This window comes from Oreochromis aureus, linkage group 3 (genome assembly GCF_013358895.1).
Source record: "Oreochromis aureus strain Israel breed Guangdong linkage group 3, ZZ_aureus, whole genome shotgun sequence".
NCBI lineage: Eukaryota > Metazoa > Chordata > Actinopteri > Cichliformes > Cichlidae > Oreochromis > Oreochromis aureus.
Genome location: NC_052944.1, coordinates 67,722,552 through 67,743,861, shown reverse-complemented (window position 1 = coordinate 67,743,861; position 21,310 = coordinate 67,722,552). Strand labels below are relative to the sequence as shown.

General features: G+C 39.0%; 1 protein-coding gene across 2 annotated transcripts in view; it reads left to right on the top strand.

Annotated features, from left to right (window-relative positions):
- The window catches only part of LOC116324511, a 29,506-nt gene extending 11,460 nt beyond the window's left edge, over positions 1-18,046 (top strand). For both annotated transcript variants that reach the window (XM_039607953.1, XM_039607954.1), the window contains 3 exons: positions 1,845-2,582; positions 2,745-2,908; positions 17,288-18,046. In XM_039607953.1, coding sequence (XP_039463887.1) covers positions 1,872-2,582; positions 2,745-2,908; positions 17,288-17,375 — 963 coding nt within the window. In that variant the 5' untranslated portion in view covers positions 1,845-1,871 and the 3' untranslated portion in view covers positions 17,376-18,046. The remainder of the gene's footprint in view (positions 1-1,844; positions 2,583-2,744; positions 2,909-17,287) is intronic.
- The last annotated feature ends 3,264 nt before the right edge of the window (positions 18,047-21,310 follow it).

Genomic DNA, 21,310 nt, shown 5'->3' with positions numbered 1-21,310 from the left:
GCAAAAGATGGAGAACCAGCTTCAGCAAAACAACGTTGGTGAAGTCTGGAGAGGCCTCAGAACCATCTCAGGCCACAAACATCAGAACTCTCTGCCTGGGAGGGATGTGAGGTGGGCAAATGAACTGAATCATTTCTTCAACAGATTTGATTCAGCCATGAGGCAGTCTTCAACATTGGCTGCAGACTCACCCACCCCCACTGCTGCTGTTCCACCTCTGACACCTCAGACACTTCACACCTCTATTCACCCTGCTCACTCCTCCCCACCCCCAACAACAGCATCCAATACACACTCAACACAAGGCTCCAGCCTGTCTCTCTCAACCACCCAGGTTAGGAGGGAACTGAGGAGGATTAAAGCCAAGAAGGCAGCGGGCCCAGATGGCATCAGCTCGAGGGTCGTCAGGTCCTGCGCGGACCAACTGTGTGGGGTGATGGAGCACCTCTTCAACCTGAGCTTGAGGCTGGGTAGAGTCCCACAGCTCTGGAAAACCTCCTGTGTTGTACCAGTGCCAAAGACTTCACGCCCCAAGGACCTCAACAGCTACAGGCCGGTGGCTCTGACATCCCACCTGATGAAGACCCTGGAGCGGTTCGTCCTGCCTCAGCTTCGGCACCTGGTGAGCTCATCATTGGACCCACTTCAGTTTGCCTACCAGCCTGGCATTGGAGCGGATGATGCCGTCATTCACCTCCTACATCGTTCCCTCGCTCACCTGGAGACCGCTGGGAGCACTGTGAGAATCATGTTCTTTGATTTCTCCAGTGCCTTCAACACTATTCTTCCCACGGTCCTGAAGGACAAGCTGGAGAACTCTGGAGTGGACCATCACCTCACTACCTGGATTTTGGACTACCTCACCAACTGACCACAGTATGTGAGACCGCAGGCACAAACATCCTCCACTGCAACCACTGAACATCCAAGGTATGGACATTGAGGCTGTGGACAGCTACAGGTACCTTGGTGTTCATCTGAACAACAAACTGGACTGGACTCATAATTCAGACGCCCTCTACAAGAAAGGTCTGAGCAGGCTGTACCTGCTGCGGAGACTAAGGTTTTCTGGGGTGGAAGGCCCACTCCTGAAGACCTTCTATGACTCTGTGGTGGCCTTAGCCATCTTTTATGGTGTGGTCTGCTGGGGTGGCAACATCTCTGCCGGGGATAGGAAGAGACTGAACAGGCTGATCCGCAGGGCCAGCTCTGCTCTAGGATGCCCTCTGGACCCAGTGGAGGTGGTGAGTGACAGGAGAATGGTGGCTAAGCTGTCATCCCTGATGGACAACATCTCCCACCCCATGCAGGAAACTCTAACAGCACTGAGCAGCTCCTTCAGTGGGAGACTGCGGCACCACGGTGGAGAGATTTTGCAGGTCTTTCCTCCCCACTTCTGTCAGACTCCACAACAAAGACTTCAACTGATCAAACACACACATCCACACATGTGCAATAACACTAATGTGCAATACTCTTTTCTGACAAAGTTGTATTTTTACTCAGTTGCATATAGAATTTGTATTCTATTTTTATCCTATTGTATATTTTATTCTATTTTATTCTACTGTATATAGTATTTTATTTTATTCTATTCTGTACAGTTGTGTACAGTATTTTATTCTTATTGTATTCTAATTTTTGGTATATAACTTTTGCACTGTCCACTTCCTGCTGTGACAAAACAAATTTCCCACATGTGGGACTAATAAAGGTTATCTTATCTTATCTTATCTTATCTTAAACATTGGAAATTCTACAATTCTGTTATTAATTTTAAAATTGTTTTTATCACAAAATGTTTGAATTTTATTTCTGATTGTACTTATGTTTTCCTCTTATAGAGCTGGTGACTTAGGTGTGACACCAAGATGGATGATGCAGACAAGATCGTGAATAAAATCTTCTCATGGATGGATCTACAAAAGGACAGTATAGACAAGTTGAACGAGCTAGCCACTCAGTTGGAGGAACAGCAGAAGACTATCAATGTCACTAAAGTTGTCGGGAGCTCAGTGTCTGTGGGTGGTGCAGCTGCCATGACAGTAGCAGGTGTAGTAAGTGTTTTAACAGGAGGACTATCGATACCTTTGTTAGCTGGAACAGGAGTAGTGGCATCAGGTCTCGGTTTGGCTACTAGTGTGGGTTCTGATGTTGTTGGTGCTGTCTTATCAAGTAGGACTATGGAAGAGGCCACAAATATTTCAAAAAGCCTTGATGCTCTTACAGCAGAAATCACAGCACTCATGGAGTCCCTCTTAACAAAAACAACAGGCAGACAGCAACGGGGTAAAAATGTTTCTCCAGAAGAATATGTGAAGGAGGCGATCCTGAGAGCAATGGCCAAACGCAAGGGTTTGATATTAAATGAGAAGGACAGTTTAATCAAGCTGTTATCTCAGCTGCCTCTTGAGAAGATCTTTAAGAACGACATAGAGTCAGACCTCCTCAAAAAGTCAACAACGGAGGTGCCACTGCTTTCAGACTTTGTTACAGGGTTGGTCAAAGAAAAGCTCATGAAATATAGGGTCAGCAAAGCCAATTCCCTGGGTTTAAAGGCATCGACTACAGCAGTTGGAAAAGTGAGTATCAGACAGCCATTACAATGGGCGGGGTTAAGAAATACTCTAGAACCACTAATCACAGCACTAAACAACATACTCAGATTCGAACTAATATTTCAATATAAAATAATCTCAGTGCTGTAAATCCTGGAGCTCTTATTCTTAAATGCTCACTTTCAGATTGGCACAGGGGCAGTAGGGCTTCTGTTTTCGGTTCCAGAGCTCATCGAAAACTGTAAAAATCTGAACAGCCATGAGACAGAAGACAGTCGGTACCTGAGAGAGAAGGCTGGAGCAATACAAGAAGCTTACGGAGCCATGAAATCAGAGCTGGATGAAATTGAGTGAGTAAAATGAGAAAAATAAATTATTTCATAGAGGGTGAAAGGCTGTTCTGGAAATATTGTTAGAGGCAAATCAAGGTGCAAGATGGGATCTGAACTGCCCAGCACCGCAAATACACTAAACAAAAACCATGCTAGTGCATCAGTAAATGTCAAATCCATTCAATTTTTTTATACAGCACTATATCACAGCAACAGTCACCTCAACGCACTTTATATTGTAAGGTAGACCCTACAATAATATATACAGAGAAAAACCCAACAATCATATGACCCCCTATGAGCAAGCACTTTGCTGACAGTGGGAAGGAAAAACTCACTTTTAACAAAAAGAAACCTCCGGCAGAACCAGGCTCAGGGAGGGGCGGGGTCATCTGCCGCGACCGGTTGGGGTGAGAGAAGGAAGACAGGATAAAAGACATGCTGTGGAAGAGAGCCAGAGATTAATAACAAGTATGATTCAATGCAGAGAGGTCTATTAACACTTAGTGAGAGAGAAAGGTGACTGAAGAAGAAACACAATGCATCATGGGAATCCCCCAGCAGCTTACGTGTATTGCAGCATAACTAAGGGAGGATTCAGGATCACCTGATCCAGCCCTTAACTATATACTTTGGCAAAAAGGAAAGTTTTAAGCCTAATCTTAAAAGTAGAGATAGTGTCTGTCTCCTGAATCCAAACTGGAAGCTGGTTCCATCGAAGAGGAGCCTGAAAATTGAAGGCTCTCCCTCCCATTCTACTTTTAAATACTCTAGGAACAACAAGTAAGATTGCAATGCGAGAGCAAAGTGCTCAAATGGGGTGATATGGTACTATTAGGTCATTAAGATAAGATGGGGCCTGCGCTGTCACTTGGTGTTTGCTCTCTCTACGGTAGAGTATCACTTCCTGTTTCTATTCCAACACATAGTGGTGTTTTTGTGTAGCTCATCTGTGTAGCAATTTAATTAAAAACATATAGATAGCTAGTGTAATCTTCAGGCTTTTCATCCGAACCACACTCACTGTGTACTCACTCCCTAACTTATAGCCAAAGTATTCACTCACTCTGTTTTTAGGGTTTTGCTAGCTTAGCTTACCTCGTAGCCAACTCGCTAGCAGCATGGCCTCTTCACCTGTCCCTCCTGCACTTTCCTGCTCATTGTGTCAGATGTTTAGTTACTCCTCAGTCTCCTTTAGCAGTAATGACACTTGTAATAAATGGCTACTGTAGCTGGTGCAGCCAAAGGTAGGATAAGCTCTGCTAGCTGTCGCCCGGCAGATTGGTCCGGAGCAGCCAGGGAAACGGCCCAGCCAACACACACATGTGAGGCCAAAATGGGGAGTAACAGGGCTAATATTTCGGTCCTACTTTGGAAACCCAACTGGGGCCCAGCTAATTTTGTCCTCAGTTTCCATGGTGGCCCCAAATGTGTTTGCCTAGGTGGGTTTATGATGGGCCCCAAATCAGGCCCATCAAACAGGGGGCACAGATGAGTCAGAAGTGCCGTCCCCTTAGTCTTTGTTAAGGGTTCAATGTTGAGAGAAGAATCCATAAAAACCACAGATCCAGGCGTGTGCAATTTAGACGGCATTTTAATGAACACATGTGTGAGTTCAACAACCCAATCAGTGTTGAACTGAACTTACAATCATGAGACAAGGTTTTATATGGGTACAATAACAAAGCCCCCCTCTTTTACAAAAATAGACAATAGTACAGCTTACGTCAATCCAAACCACAAAATGTTCCATGACCTTTAACATTGCTCTAAAAAACATTGTCTTCGGGTCGGTGCTTCCCCTCTTCGCTGTCGCTCGTCGGGTGCACTTCCTCTAAGTACTTCGGCACACTTCTGCATTTCTGCCCTACCAAAATAGATTTACCATGGTGTGTATGTGTGTGTGTGCGTACGCGTGCAAGGGCGCGTGCATGTTGTGTACTGCGTACGTGTCATGACCTCTCACTATTTGTCTGTCTGTACTGCATCTGCTTTTCTGAACCTTAGTTGACCTTAACTTAAGCAACTTGAACTTTCCCCTATCAGTGATCCCTATAGGTGTACTCTACTGAATTAATGTTTTGATCAAAAGCCTCTACTAAAAGCTTAAATCAAAGATAAATGCATACTAACTCTTTGGCTCTTCGGCTTGCACTCGCTCTGCTTTTGGTTTCACTTCTGCAAAACATGCTCTGCAGACGCGTTTCGTTTCCTGTCTCATTTTGGCACAGAGAGTATTTTCCTGTCTCTGCCCTCTACACAGAGATCATAAAAGCATTAATAACATTTAAATTATAGATTCAACAGAACCCTTTAAAATGGTTCTTCTTTGGACCTGTAATAAAGACTAATATAATACCAATATATTTGAACATCTGAATGCATCTGAATGCAACATCACATGAAATGGTAATGATGATTATAAAATAGCAGCAAATAATAGCAATAAAATATTTCTATTCCTCTCACTTCCCCTTTTGACCTCTGGATGACATCCAGAGGTCACCAAAACAACGAAAAGCATAACCGAAACTAATAATTCACGGAGTAGATCCTAGTCTAAGACTAGATCCACCTTAACTGTAATGGATAAAACCTTCTCCCTACTATGCTCTAACTTACTCTGTTTCCTCAATTGTTCTCAAAACATGAACCTTATTCCATATTTGGTTTTTTGACTTTTATTTTCAAATCTTAATCAACCGTACTCAGCATTTGTAAAACTCTTCAAGCACTGCCTTTAAGGGAATCGAAGGAAGCACGTCTCTGCATGTGCTTCCTCTTTGCTCCTTATCTGATCATCGACATCCTGTGCACACAACTGTCACTGCTGCAAGGGCCTACCTCTCATCTAAGTCACCTCTCACAAGCAAAATCATCATAAAATCATTATAAGGGCTTATTCTACTAAAAGGATCAAAGAAAAAACGACCACTTTAATCACTAAGTGTAAGCACCTAGTTAATTGCTCCTAGATAAACTTCATCATAGCTAAAAGCTGAACTCTAACAGTATTTTGAACTCCCATTTTCTGGGTGATAACCTGTTTGAATATATCATTTTATTTCATTTTGCTGCTTTTAATGTAATGACTCCTTCTAACTTAAACTTTATCAGACTTAACCAACATATATAAGCTTTCTCCCTTTGCTTCTGTTTTCTGTATTTCTGTATTCTGTAACTGCTTTTTATATAAGAGGACTAAGTTAGAGCTGCATCTGTTATCTCAATATTTTATATGTCACTCAGTTTAGTTACCACCGAAACTCCTATTCAGTTCCTCTTTTCTGTCACTTGTTATTGGGCCAACTCAAATTCAGTTAAAAGCTAAAGGAATTTCAGGCCCTAGGCCTCAAATCAATACTGTCCTGTGTGTTGATGAACTCTGTATGTCTGTAAGCGTGTGCAATCCTTCAAAACTCAGGTCATTCTCACAGTAGATTGGCTAATCATAACGTTAACCAAAAGTTTATGACCCTCAAGAGACGACTCTCTGAGCCACAACTCCGTTAAAGGCACCAAAATGCAATGTGTATGAAAAATCCTTTCTACATATATAATCTCCAATATTATTCATTTGAGTCAGCGAGACTTTTAACATCCTCATAAAAAGCTCTCCTCTACCCTAAAGCCTACCTTATAACAACATTCTAGCATTATGTCACTGTTACAACTTATCCTAAAAATCAAAAAGAAATCCCACATTTTCTACTCATAAAATCGTCACTATCTTCCCCAAAGCATATCCTTTATTCCCACAATTTCCCCTTTAAGTTTGGTGTACAACTTCTTTTTAACCCCAGCAATTTATCTTCTAAACAGAATTCAGTTCATTTTACTCCTTTCTTTAGAATTAACAATCTCTGCCTCAGTTTTACCATATCTAAATTATCAAACAACCCCAATCGTTATAAAATCCTAGTAAAACCCCTTTCACATTAAACAAATTAAATCTTAAATCCCTCTCTTTTTTGACACATCTCATGTGGCAAAAAACTCAACATGCTCCACCCAAGCTTAACCAATTAAAAGGAAAAAAGGTTAGTCATTTCATTTCCCAGAACCGCTCAGCAATTCTCCTCTCCGGTGTTTTGCTTCAGCCCTGAAAACCTGTGTTTAAGGAACAAAATCAATTTAATCATCATGTCAAATCTTCTCCAACTCGTTGCTCCATGCAAGGTCTGGATCCTTGGAATTTCCTGAAAACAAAACCTGTACTTTACATTTCATACTCTCCCTTTATGATCCAGTCTGTGTCATGGCAAAAATAACCTCACACAGAACAGTTATTAATCATGTGTTACCTCAGTTAATGGTAACTTGAGTTACATCAATGTTTCCCTCTTAGCATTTAGCATTCTATAATGTAATAACATAATCCAACCCCAGTAAATAATTTTCTCAAAGCACACATCAATATCCCAAAATCAGCATCCCCAGATTTAAGTCTCCCACTTCTCCTGTTTGTCAACCTTTTATTTATTTCCCCCCTTGGTCCAACCACTCACATTCACTCCCATGCATTCACACATGATATTTTTTGCTGATCTGCAGCCCTCCGCGCACGTCATCAGATGCTCCACATCAGCAAAATGAGCTCAATCATTCGTTTTATTTCGTTTTCCTGTTTAGGAAAATAGTTCTCTATACTTTTGACTGGATTGAATCGATACAATCCATTTTTAGACAGAGACTCGCCGCCAATTGTGATCTGAAAAGCCCACCTGATTTCGTACTTGGTAATTTTGTCAGCGCCGTCGGTTCACTGTCTTCCAGGCCTGCTTAGAACAAAAATGAAAAAAGAGAGAGCTGATTATTAGCTCATCAAAGTACAAAACAAAATCACCTGACAGGTTTTTTCCTGAGTGCACTACTACAAAAAATTTTTGGGGCCCCTCTCAGACATATCCATGTCTTAATTAAACACCCTCTCTGGAAATAAAACAACAGCCTCAAAAATCTGAAACAATCTTAAATTTCACCCGTTCAACACACCAAAAACCTCGTCAAAAGATCAAAGACCGTTTGCACAATGTCTCCCTTCCTCACTTTACCATGTGTTCATTCAGCACAAGATAAAAACCAATTTCAACCACATATCATCCTTAAATTATAAATTTCCTGTCCAAATCTGCCCCTCTGAACAGACCTGACCACCGTAATCAAATATCCTGATACTTTACCATTATATATTTCTCCCAATACTCTTCATCAGCCCCGATCTCTCTTGAACTGAAAGCCTCCGACACACACGCACACAGGAAGTGTCTTTGTCACTCACTCACTCCAGCTAATTTGCATAAACCCACAGCTCAACAGCCAACTTAACAAGAGGAATACATGTGTAAACCTTATCACATTATTGAATTATTTTCATTTTCTTTCTATACTAATCACTTACTTTGATAAATCAGTGCAAGAGCACTCCTAAGTAATTACTCCTCTTTTGTTTTTTGTTTTTTTTTCCATAACTCACTACCTTGTCATACAGCTTCGTTTGAGTTATTCCACAACTCTATTTTATCCAAGTGTGTTTTAAGTGTATTTTCTTCAACATTCACACCATTTTAACCCTCCTGAAATTACCAGGCTGATTTAATTACATATGTTTGTGTTCTTAGCCAAGTTTTAATCACTATCTATACATTACTCTTCATGAGCTTATCTCTGTATGGTTAGTGCATTTTCTGTTTGTATGTGTGGTTTTATAAATGTTTCTTTATGATCTTTGTGATCTTGTAAATGTTTCTTTTGCAGTGTTTCAAACTCCTTTTGACAGGGTGTATTTTCTCTCTCTGGTTCATCACTGATCCTTGTTAATGACATTTCCCCTCCGCCTGTGCCCAGTGGCCTTACCTGTTAAATCCCGTCTCCTCCAGTGACTCCACGGTCACTCCGGGACTTAGGTTCGAGCAATCGTGACTGCGCCTTGCCTTAGGTTGTCCCAGGGTTTCGAGGTGGGATCTTACCCGTCATGGGCTGTCCAGCCTTCCATGCCCGCCTACTACAGGAGCCAACTGGGCAAGAGTGTTATCAGATCTAGGGGACACACTGGTTCTGGAAATTAAAGGAGTGTAAACTGCTTTCTTTATTAAACTTTCCAACAATAATTTCACATGTAACAGTTTGTGTACGTGCATTTTCAATTCATTAATGTAATTGTTAGTTCCTGTATTTATTTCTCTCAGTCTGTCTCTTTTCTAAAACCTGTAATTAATATAATTTTATTACTTTATTACTTTTCCTTAAAACATGCATTCGCTTCATCTTCTTAGAATTTAACTCTGTCTATTTCTCTGGGTGCTCCCCTGACATCATCAGTCACACACACCTTCCTCTCTCACACACACTTTTAAATATTCTAACCTCTTTCAGACGCCATGACTGACTCGTCTCACACACTGCCTCTCTCTCTCAAACTTCCATTTTCCACTCACTCAGACAAATAATGCAGAGTCACTCAAATCACATACTGACAGCCTTCACACAATTAAAATCACACAAAATACGCTTTCATACGAGTATTTTGGACATGCCTTCCATGATCAGAAAGAGCAAGTCAAAAGAAAAAGAAAAAGAAAACTGAAACCTCTCATCGTCTCACAGCTTCTCCCCACACACACATAACTGAAAATGAACACACCAACATTTATGGCTCACGAACTATACATCTATCAAAATTCAGTCATTTCCTATGCATCCACACTAATATATTCACACTGTATTTACACTCTCATAATAAGCAAAACCAACCTCTCATATACAGGCATTTAGCAAAAAGCTCTCAGTCCTCTCAAAATTGAAACCACCCTCTCTGCGCGTCACTGCTGCTCATTTGCATTTACACACACAATCAGTGCACATCCGGCTGTGCATGACTGACACAGAGACTGATCTTACTCATAGATCTCATATTTTATATTACAGACGTCTTATTAATTACAACTGCACAGATTTTTTAGGCCTTGTCGCTCCTACAAATTTCGAAAATTTTCCATAACCGACTCGAACGGGCAAACCTCAGGTTTTTTGCAATCAATTCACCAGACCAGACTCGAACTGCTCTGTCCAGATTTCTAGCCCTAACTTAATTTACCTGTAGCCAAAAAAGCGCAAGAATAGGAGACTCTAACTCCTAGCAATTTTGGAGATTCCCCAGATTTCCCCCGCTGTCGACGGTACTATCCCTACTCTTCCGGGTAGGTCAAGGATAAACGTCTTTATCCAGGAGGGAGCGTTACCTCCGAGAAAATGCGCTTCTTAACAGACGCCGCTGTCGTCCTAGAAAAATTTAGAATAATTTGAGTCAACAATCTTACCCTCCCCAACAAGGATTAAGATTGAGGACAACCCTCAACAATTTCGGAGATTCCCCAGTACTCCTCGGATGTTGCCCGAAACTATCCCTACTCTTCAGGGTAGGTGAAGGATAAACGTCTTTACCCAGCAGGGAGCGTCACCTCCGAGAAACTTCTTCAGGATTGTATGACCAATGGGACTCTAACCCACAGATTGACCAAATTCCCTATCACTCTAAGTTCACTTATTACTTACTTATTCTCATTACTCAGTACTGTCACTTATACTTCATTATCATTACTTCACCCGGTAAACTTCATGAAAACTTCACCAAAATTAAAAAACAGACATTCACCAGTAATTTTCAGTGAGCAGACTTTTAATTTGACATGCCCAATGTGACACCTTTTGGAAATATATTTCAACAGGCAGTGTCTTACCTTTAAATGCCCCGGGGAATGCCTACTCACTTTCACCACTGATTACCGTCTGCCCGTCCAATTACCACGGACCCTGGATCTCTCCATCTACACCAAAATTAATTCCCTCTCTTCACCGGAACGAGCCCCCAAATGTTAAGGGTTCAATGTTGAGAGAAGAATCCATAAAAACCACAGATCCAGGCGTGTGCAATTTAGACGGCATTTTAATGAACACATGTGTGAGTTCAACAACCCAATCAGTGTTGAACTGAACTTACAATCATGAGACAAGGTTTTATATGGGTACAATAACAAAGCCCCCCTCTTTTACAAAAATAGACAATAGTACAGCTTACGTCAATCCAAACCACAAAATGTTCCATGACCTTTAACATTGCTCTAAAAACATTGTCTTCGGTCGGTGCTTCCCTCTTCGCTGTCGCTCGTCGGGTGCACTTCCTCTAAGTACTTCGGCACACTTCTGCATTTCTGCCCTACCAAAATAGATTTACCATGGTGTGTATGTGTGTGTGTGCGTACGCGTGCAAGGGCGCGTGCATGTTGTGTACTGCGACGACGTGTCATGACCTCTCACTATTTGTCTGTCTGTACTGCATCTGCTTTTCTGAACCTTAGTTGACCTTAACTTAAGCAACTTGAACTTTCCCTATCAGTGATCCCTATAGGTGTACTCTACTGAATTAATGTTTTGATCAAAAGCCTCTACTAAAAGCTTAAATCAAAGATAAATGCATACTAACTCTTTGGCTCTTGGCTTGCACTCGCTCTGCTTTTGGTTTCACTTCTGCAAAACATGCTCTGCAGACAGCGTTTCGTTTCCTGTCTCATTTTGGCACAGAGAGTATTTTCCTGTCTCTGCCCTCTACACAGAGATCATAAAAGCATTAATAACATTTAAATTATAGATTCAACAGAACCCTTTAAAATGGTTCTTCTTTGGACCTGTAATAAAGACTAATATAATACCAATATATTTGAACATCTGAATGCATCTGAATGCAACATCACATGAAATGGTAATGATGATTATAAAATAGCAGCAAATAATAGCAATAAAATATTTCTATTCCTCTCATCTTCCAAGGGGGTGTACAAGCTGTCTTGGAATTGGTTGTGAAATTACAGGTGAAGGAGTTCAGGGTGGTGGTGGCTGAACAAATGGAGGAGTGATTTTCAGGTGTGGGGAGTTTCACTTGAATGTCTATTCTACATTGCTGATGGTGGTGAGGTCTCTGGCTGTTCTGCAGTATTGTCCCAATCCTGATCAGAGCTCGACTGGATCAGTGGCCTTCAAATGAATCAAAAAAGTAATTAAAAAAAAAACGAAAAACAACACATGATTTAGGTAGTGCTTAGTGCTACAAGCCAAAACATTAATGTAAAGGCCTGCATCAAAAAGAGTCAAAAAAACAGATTTTCAAAAGTCAAAAAGTTACATAGTGCTTTTTTAAGATCATGTCTGAATCTGGTGAGCAACAATGGTCTGGTAAACATACTGTCATTTTGTTTTTTGTTTCTTATAATTTCCATAATAAACTGTTAATATTTAGGTGTTTATAAGAAACATAATTACCTCCTTTTAAGCTTCCCTTTTCCCAATCTGCTTCCAGAATCAGACTCAGTCTGCAAATAAGATGTTGCTTCCGACCTCCGCAGTTTCACCCTGGTATATTCATAGGAAATGTTTGAAATACTCACATGAACACATTGTTGTTAGTGGAATTACAGCTAAACTTCTCTTTCGGTTTTTAATGAGAGAATATTTGGTAGCAATATACAATTATGCCCTTTACCAGCTTTGCCCAAGATGTGAACTCTGTACTGTGGCCAGTTTGCATCTCGAGTAACTCCATCCTTTACAGCCTTATTGATATTGACTGTCCAAGAATCTTCCGCCAGTTCTGTAAACCACTTGCAAAGAATTATGGATACACCTCCACCATCCAGAAAATCAACAACTGTGAATCATAGCATGCTGGGGGTAAAGCAAAAAGAAGCCAACTAATACAGCAGCGCCAGTGCCATATATCCAGACTTCAGGGGCCAAATCACCATTTTCTGTTTTAATTCATGAACAAATACAACATGTATTTAAATAAATTTGAAACAAAGTAAATCCCAAGGCATGTTGAGTCCAATGGATAGCTGAAAAAGGCATTACATTTTTCAAAGACCCGACACAGTGTTTTGACAACTTGGCAATCCGGTAAAATGTATGTCACAATAACAATTTTATCTCCCATGGAGCAAGAAACAAAACGTCTGTCCATCAGTGTATTTTTTGAACTGCTTACAAGTTCCAAGATCACTTCTTATTGGTCCAAAGATATGAGGCAGTTTAAGACGAGAGGGAACAGACATCTTCTCTTTTCTTTTTTTCCCCAAACACTTTGCCTCTCATAGATACACTTGAGAATTTGTTCCACAGGTTTCTGAGGCCTTAGCACAATCTTTTTCAGTTTACCCATGAAGGTTTCAAATGTTTAAAGAATGTGTGTTATAGCCAAAAAGATGCCAACAAACAAGACCATAAATCAAACCAAAATCTTTCACAAACTGCTTCAGAACATCCTCTGCATAATCACAGTTATCAATACACAAAACAGGACTTAGAAGAATTCTCATAGATAGAGATAAAAGTTTAAAGTATCTATACATCTGGTTTGGTACATTATTAAGTAGAACAACTGCGCCTGTGTAAAGCAAAAACTGTGTCAATTCAGTTGCTTTCCACATGCTAATTTCAAGGAGAGACCTTGGTTTCTTTGCAAAACTTCCTGGCAAATATTGCCTGACAGAAAACATGAATGCTGAAATCACAGTTAGAATTTTCATAGACTGTCTGCATTTTCAGGGACTTTTTAACCAAAGATAAATAAGCTTGTGATTACCCAAGACAGACAAGTTTCAAGGTTCAGCACAAAACCTGAGACTAACGCCACACCCAGCTCATTCAAAGGTGATACCCCAACCTGGTGTTCTTTGTAGGCCAAACTGCACTTTCTCCAGGCAGTACCAAATCAAAAAAAAAAAAAAAAAGTCCCTTGCTACTACTCACTAAACTGTCCAACAGCAAAATTAAACCAATATACAGATATTAATAACATATTCATGTAATACAGTTTTACTATGCAATTTATAAGCAGCAGCTAGTTGAAGTTATAATCAAAACAGCAAACAACTCATGATTTGAGGAAACTGCAAACCCTCCTGGCCAATAATCACACAAGCTGTGGGGAGCAAAGGCCGACAAAGTAGCAGGCACAAAATTCAGAGAAATCCAAGACATAATAAAACTAATTAAATAAAAGTGTGCATGCACAAATCAGGCATCAGTGAACACTTAAAGAACACAGATCTTTAGAACCACAGGCAAATAAAAATGTATTTTCTTTTTTAAAAGTAAATGTGTAGATTCTAGTTAAATGTATTTTACAAAAAAGAATTCTGACAAAATAACATTAACACAGGTTAAAAACAGAGGGCCACAGCAATCACGGTAAGAGCAGTTGGCACTGAGGCCCTGACAAGAGCATTCAGTTTCCCATAAATAATCTCTCTCCTTCATGTCGGGAGCTCGCATAGCAGTCAGAGGCGGATTTTACAGTCAGCACACTATTTCTGATGAAGTTTTCAGTAAAAAAAATAAATAAATAAATAAAAAAGTTATCTGCAAAAAACACTAAAGTCTTTAACAAGAACCAGACAAGAACAGGTATATTTTATTTGCTTTTCTGGGAGAATAACAACCATGAGAAAAAAAATGATGATGATCTTCTGTCTTCTTCAGAAATAGTGTGCCCACTGACCTTCCTCTCTGACTGCTGTGTGCACTCCCAATCAAAATCAAATCAAATAACTCTTTTAGTGTCACGTTGCATTACTGATACATTCGTACAGCACATGTGGGTGAAATTCTTGTGTGCAAGCTTTCGAGCAATATTGTGTACAAATGTGAGAAGCATAAAAAATAAAATAAAATATAAAAAAGGAATATAAAAATAGAAATGTGTGTGTTGCATGTATATACATGTACATATATATATATATATATATATATATATATATATATATATATATATATATATATATATATATATATATATATATATATATATATATATATAACACATACAGAAGCTCCCGACACAGGTGGAAAAGAAGAACTATTTCTTGCTCGAGGCCGCTTTTTATATACCCCTACCCTCACTGAGCTGTGAGATGGCATAAAAAAAATAGGTTTCAACTCAAGAAGCTAACATGCAGATATATTTCTCTTAAACATTTAGAACCCGGTCAAAATTTGGACTAGCTTAGCATCGCTTTAGTTCAAGGAAAGTTCATCAGGACTTGACTAACAACGTACATTACATTGCAGCATCATAACTTTGTAAACATTTTATTCATACTTAGGGATTTTCAATTCAATTACATTTTAATTATACAGCGCCAAATCACAACAAGTCGCCTCAAGGCACTTGTTGAAAGGTAGACCCTACAATAATTTAGGATTGAAATTAAGTCAGAAAGTTAAAAAATCAGTGACAGCACTTTCAGAAGGACATCTATACATTTTGAGAGAAGCCAATTGAGTCTAATAACAGATAAAATGCTGTGTTGAGGCTGTCATTTCTACCATCTACATGGATGTTAAAATCACCCACAATAATGATTTTAGGGATGGGAATTGATAAAAATGTAGTGATTCTGAATACATGATCAATATCACTTAACAATTTGATTCCTTGTTGATTCTCATTGGGTTCACACTAAGCAGCATATCGAAGACATTACATTCATGCAAATTGCATGCTGAGTGGTCAAATGTGTGTGCATGTTGGACATAGTTCTCCATGTAGGACAGTGATCATTGTTGGGGGTTGTTACTCAAAAAAGTAATCACACATAGTATTACACATATTACACAGGACACTTTAAAAAAAAGTATTGCTGTACGTTACTTAATTACTCCCAGGAGAAGGTAATTTATTATACTACTCATTACGTTACTTTCGGGTTTTTCCATAAAATGACCTGAAACACATTGTTGCATTTATTAATATTACTATTGCACTCTCATCTTTTTGTGCAATGCAAAATATGTTATGTCTATATCCACGCTGTAGACTGTGCCACTATTTTTCCTCAGCTGTGCATGAACTGAAATCAGCTGATTGTAGCTCAAGTGCAACTGGAACTGATAAGGAAAATCTACAGGCATGCTGCAGCAAGAGTACTGACAGGGACTAGAAAGAGAGAGCATATTTCTCCTGTTTTGGCTTCCCTTCATTGGCTTCCTGTTAAATCCAGAATTGAATTCAAAATCCTGCTCCTCACATACAAGGTCTTAAATAATCAGGCCCCATCTTATCTTAATGACCTTGTAGTACCATATCACCCTATTAGAGCACTTCGGTCTTGCACTGCAGGCCTACTTGTTGTTCCTAGAGTATTTAAAAGTAGAATGGGAGGCAGAGCCTTCAGTTTTCAGGCCCCTCTTCTGTGGAACCAACTTCCAGTTTGGATTCGGGAGACAGACACTATCTCTACTTTCAAGATTAGGCTTAAAACTTTCCTTTTTGCTAAAGCATATAGTTAGGGCTGGACCAGGTGACCCTGAATCCTCCCTTAGTTATGCTGCAATAGACGTAGGCTGCCGGGGATTCCCATGATGCATTGAGTTTTTCCCTTCCAGTCACCTTTCTCACTATGTGTTAATAGACCTCTCTGCATCGAATCATATCTGTTATTAATCTCTGTCTCTCTTCCACAGCATGTCTTTCATCCTGTTTTCCTTCTTTCACCCCAACCGGTCGCAGCAGATGGCCCCGCCCTCCCTGAGCCTGGTTCTGCCGGAGGTTTCTTCCTGTTAAAAGGGAGTTTTTCCTTCCCACTGTCGCCAAAGTGCTTGCTCATAGGGGGTCATATGATTGTTGGGTTTTTCTCTGTATTTATTATTGTGCTATCTACTGTACAATATAAAGCGCCTTGAGGCGACTTTTGTTGTGATTTGGCGCTATATAAATAAAATTGAATTGAATTGAATTGAATTGAATTGACAAACAATTCCAAGGAACTGAACTGGAAACCAGTTCTCGATTCTCATCTGTAGTTTTGAATATCTTTGGGGTATTTAAGGGAAATCTTTCACTTTATGACATATTAGATGCACAGGATTCTTAAGGGTGTGGTCTTATTATGCTGTATCCTAACTTCCCCTTTATTTACTACTACTTGATGGTATTTGTTAGCATTCAAACTGTGAAAAGTGAAACTGAGTATCAACACAATAAGATGTGACAAGTTATCAACAAACAAAACAAATCAATTAAATTCTTAATAAAACTGGTGTCAATACAAATATACATAGCTTGAATTAGCTTGTATTACTAACATTTTCTTAATGTTTGAAGCTAATTTTAATCTTAGACAAAGGCAAAGCTCACTTCTTCTTTTTTTCTTTATCCTGAGCCCTACCACCTTCAGTCGCAGTCACTGACAACATATTTATCTAGTTTTGTTCTGATTCTGGGATATACATTCTGATATGTATATCAATTTACTCTAAAGGACAGGATCACAGAGATAAGGTATTAACAGTTAATGTCAAACATTGCCTCACAGTGAATTTCATACCTTTATGTTTTTCTTTCAGGGCAACGTGTGCGAGGTTAGCTGACACGAAGTGGAAGAAGTACAGAAAGAGAAGCTGTTTGTGTTCATGTGCTTCTTCGTCACCATGATATAACCAAGGATGGATCACTGAATCATTTCTCATGTATGAAAATATGAATGAAAATATGAATAATATTAAGCATCTATGAGCAAGTGTTCTATAGCCAGTGTATTAAACATCTGTCTTTCTTTCATTTTGACCCCAATATAAATAAATCTTTAAAGAAAGTGCTGTGAATGATGAGTTGCCAAGTTGGTTAGAAATACATTGTAGTATAAGCTCAAGTTATTCACATCCAGATATTTACATATCAATACCTATGATCCATGACTTGCTCCTACATAATTTTTAATGTGTAATCAAAATAAATATCTAATTTTCTTAGCTGATGACACAATTAGACATTATCAGTATATTTAAATGGACTGATTCTTATACAGTGCTTCTCTACTCGCTCTCTCCCTATGCTTAAGTGCTTATTAATAGACATTCATACAGCTAGCCAGCCAGAATGAAGCTTCAACCTTTAGCTAGCACAATGTGTCACATAGTATCATGATGCAGTATACATTACTCTAAAGTTGTAAATGTTGCTGAAAAATTATGCTTATTTTCACAAAATAATGCTGGCATTGGGAACTTTTTTAGTGTGGATGATTTTTGCAGATACAGCAACAACTTATAATTGTTTAAGTAACAACTTAAATATATGTATAAGTGCTTAAAGTACAAAGTAAACTTGTGATCAAAAAAGCCTGCAGTCTGCACTTGTTTTTGCTTCTTAAAGTACATTTAAAAAAAAGAAAACAAAATGAATATATATGAAATACACATATCCAAATATCTGGGCTCCACACAGTGTCGAAACTGAGCGTCCCATCCAAAAATAAAGGTGTGTTTTTGTTCTTTAAATTCTTTGCCTGGAGTAAGTATTTTGGATCGATATATTCCACTTAAATTATGACCTCATGTGATGCATGAATTCACAATCTACTTTTGTAATTATATTTCAAGTATTTAAAAATAACAGGAAAATTCAGGAAAATTTCATAGGAGAAAAAATCTGTTTTACAGTGTATCCAGAACCTGATCAAACAGGATACCACAATCTCCCCTTTAACTCTCTGCAAGATTTAATTACTCATTAACTGAAGGTACTGAAACACATTCCGGTTTGTTCTGTTAACACCTGCACTTAGTCACAAGTGAAAACGAGAGCTATTACTAGAATAAAACAATCTGACTGTATTACAATCCAATATTTTCTATACAGTTTGTGTTTTTATTAACAAATCTGAAACAAACAAATTCCCTAAAATCTGTTATTTCTGTCACGGTCCTGAGTCGATGACCCAGTGTTTTTGCTTTTGTACCTTTTCTTTTGATTTTATTATGAAGTATGACTGTCTGTTTTGGTTTCTGTCCTAGTATTTCAGCTTTCTAGTTTGGCAGTACTTCCTGAGTTCTTGTTTTTAGGTTTTGTCATTTGGTCTTCCAGGGTTTATTCTGTGCTCCTTCTTTTCTGTGTTCCTTCTGTCTGTCCATGGTGTTATTTTTGTCTGCTCATGAGTCTGCGTATGTTAAGTTCTGTGTCTCGTCTGGATCTCTCTGTCGCGTACTTCCTGTTTTACTTTGTAGGTCCGTGCCTTATGTCTGTGCGTTCAGCTTTGTGCTCTCCCTGGCTGTGTCCCAATTCAGGGTATGCACGCTTGAAGTACGCACACTACGCGTACTACGTACGGTGCGTACTACAAGTACGGGAAGTGCGGAAGTGCGAGGCTTGTGAAATGGGACGGTCTAGCCTTCGTCGTGCTGTTCAGGTTGCCTAGCAACCATGATACTAACCGCGAGAAATGTTTCATACAGCTTTGTGTGACAGAAATGAAGGAGAAAAAATGTTTTGTTGGTCATTCATTTTTGTCATGACATCACTTTGATTAGTTGAGACCACAGGACTGTAAAACATGATAGTTGGGCTTCATTTCTGTACTGAACAGTCATTTAAGATTAGTTAGTAAATAATAATTAGCTAATGTTGTTCATGAGACTAAAGTCATCTCACTGTGGTAATGTTAATATAATATGGACAATATTATATGTATTGTCATATATATATATATATATATATATATATATATATATATATATATATATATATATATACACTGTGTGTATGTATATATATATATATATATATATATATATATATATATATATATATATATATATATATGCAAGTAGCAGTGATTTATATTTCCTATCACCTTCAATCTTCACTCAAAGACAAGTATCTCTGACAGTGTATATACAGATGTATTATATATAAGAGACAAATATTGTCCGTGTAATATGTTGGCATTACTAAATTTGGCTCAATGCTTATATATATGTGTAAAAAGAAAATGTACGAGCTGTGAAAACTGATTCTGATAGAATGAAGATCAGACTGATATATGAAATATTCCTTTATTGGGTGAGAAAATCAGACCATGTCATAACTGCTTTAAGTCATACAGAATAGATATCAGAGCCTTAAACAGGCTGACTTCTGCTAAATGGGTCAAACTGGGCAGAAACTATACAAACACATAACATCCTTATAGAATATGATGTAACACTATAGATCAACTTAGCTCAGAATATATAAAGCATATAAACAATTACAGCAATATGATGCAACAAACACAGCAGTGCTACTAATCCAAAATACTCAAAGCTTCATAGAACTGAAACAAACATTTATTTTTTTAGCTCCATTCTGCTGCTGATACATACTTTAGGTTTCTGAATATTAAACTTGTTGCTGCCTTTCATAGTGTGTAACTTGAAGGCCCTGAGTACTTTCTCCCACACTGAAAACACTGGAATGATAAAGTTATCTGAACATTACCTAATAAGACTGATTCAGGACAGACAATTAGTTATGTTAAACTTTCCTAGCAGTCCTTCACAAACAGGGAACAGTCTGTCTATTCTCTCCATCTGTCAGCTGCTGCTGGCTCTTCCTCCTCCTCTTCCTCACACACTGCTGAGTTTGTCCTGGTGGATCATCAGGGGTGCAAAGCCTCACAGATGATGTGCAGCAGTGGGTCCCTCAGTCTGTCCTCACTCTGGACACTTGCAGTTGTCACACATGGAAATCAAATGTGTGATAAGCTGCAGGATTCAAACACAAGTGTAACTTATAAATACATGTTCATACTTTTATTCCACAATCAGAGAGAAAGAAACAGAGAGAGAGTGCAGGACAGACAGACAGGTGACAGTCTCAGGTGTAGACACTGCTACAAAACAGCACAAGAGAAGGAGGATTTAGTGTTTGTGTTATTACGAGTGCTAAACAAGAAGAGTTCCAGATGGTCCAGTGGACACATGTGTGACTCCTGTGATTAAAGCATCTTTCTTTCAGCTTAACGAGTGAACCGTCAGCTCGTTCAAACACACGTTTAAGTCCGTTTGGCGACACCACCGAACAGAGGCAGCAATATAACATAGCTAACATTAACAGTGCAGTGAATCCTGCTTGTGCCATCATATTCAGGACTGCAAACCGAGAAGCATCACTGACTTTCAGCTTGTTGTGTTTGTGGATTTATGACTGACTTTAATTATCCATAAAATCATCACATTCTCTGTAAGATCAAGGTCAACTATATATATATATATGTATATATATTTAGAAGTAGAGGCTTTAAAACAAGTTACCGCTGAAAGTACAAACATCACTAATGTCACATAACTTTGCCGACATGTGGCCAACAGTAATGTTTTAATGTTCTTAAACATTCGCACATAAATAAGTGACATAATATTCAGTACTTACTTTTGACAGTTCACTCTTCGGCCGCTCCCTTCTGCCGTATTTTGCGGCAAAATTATCCACACCCACCGCCGCGCTATGGATTGTGGGATATATGGGGCCACGAAGCGTGCACCGGACCACACTTGATATTTGGGGAAATCGACGGCGCATTTGGAGTATGCATTTGAAGTACACTTTGA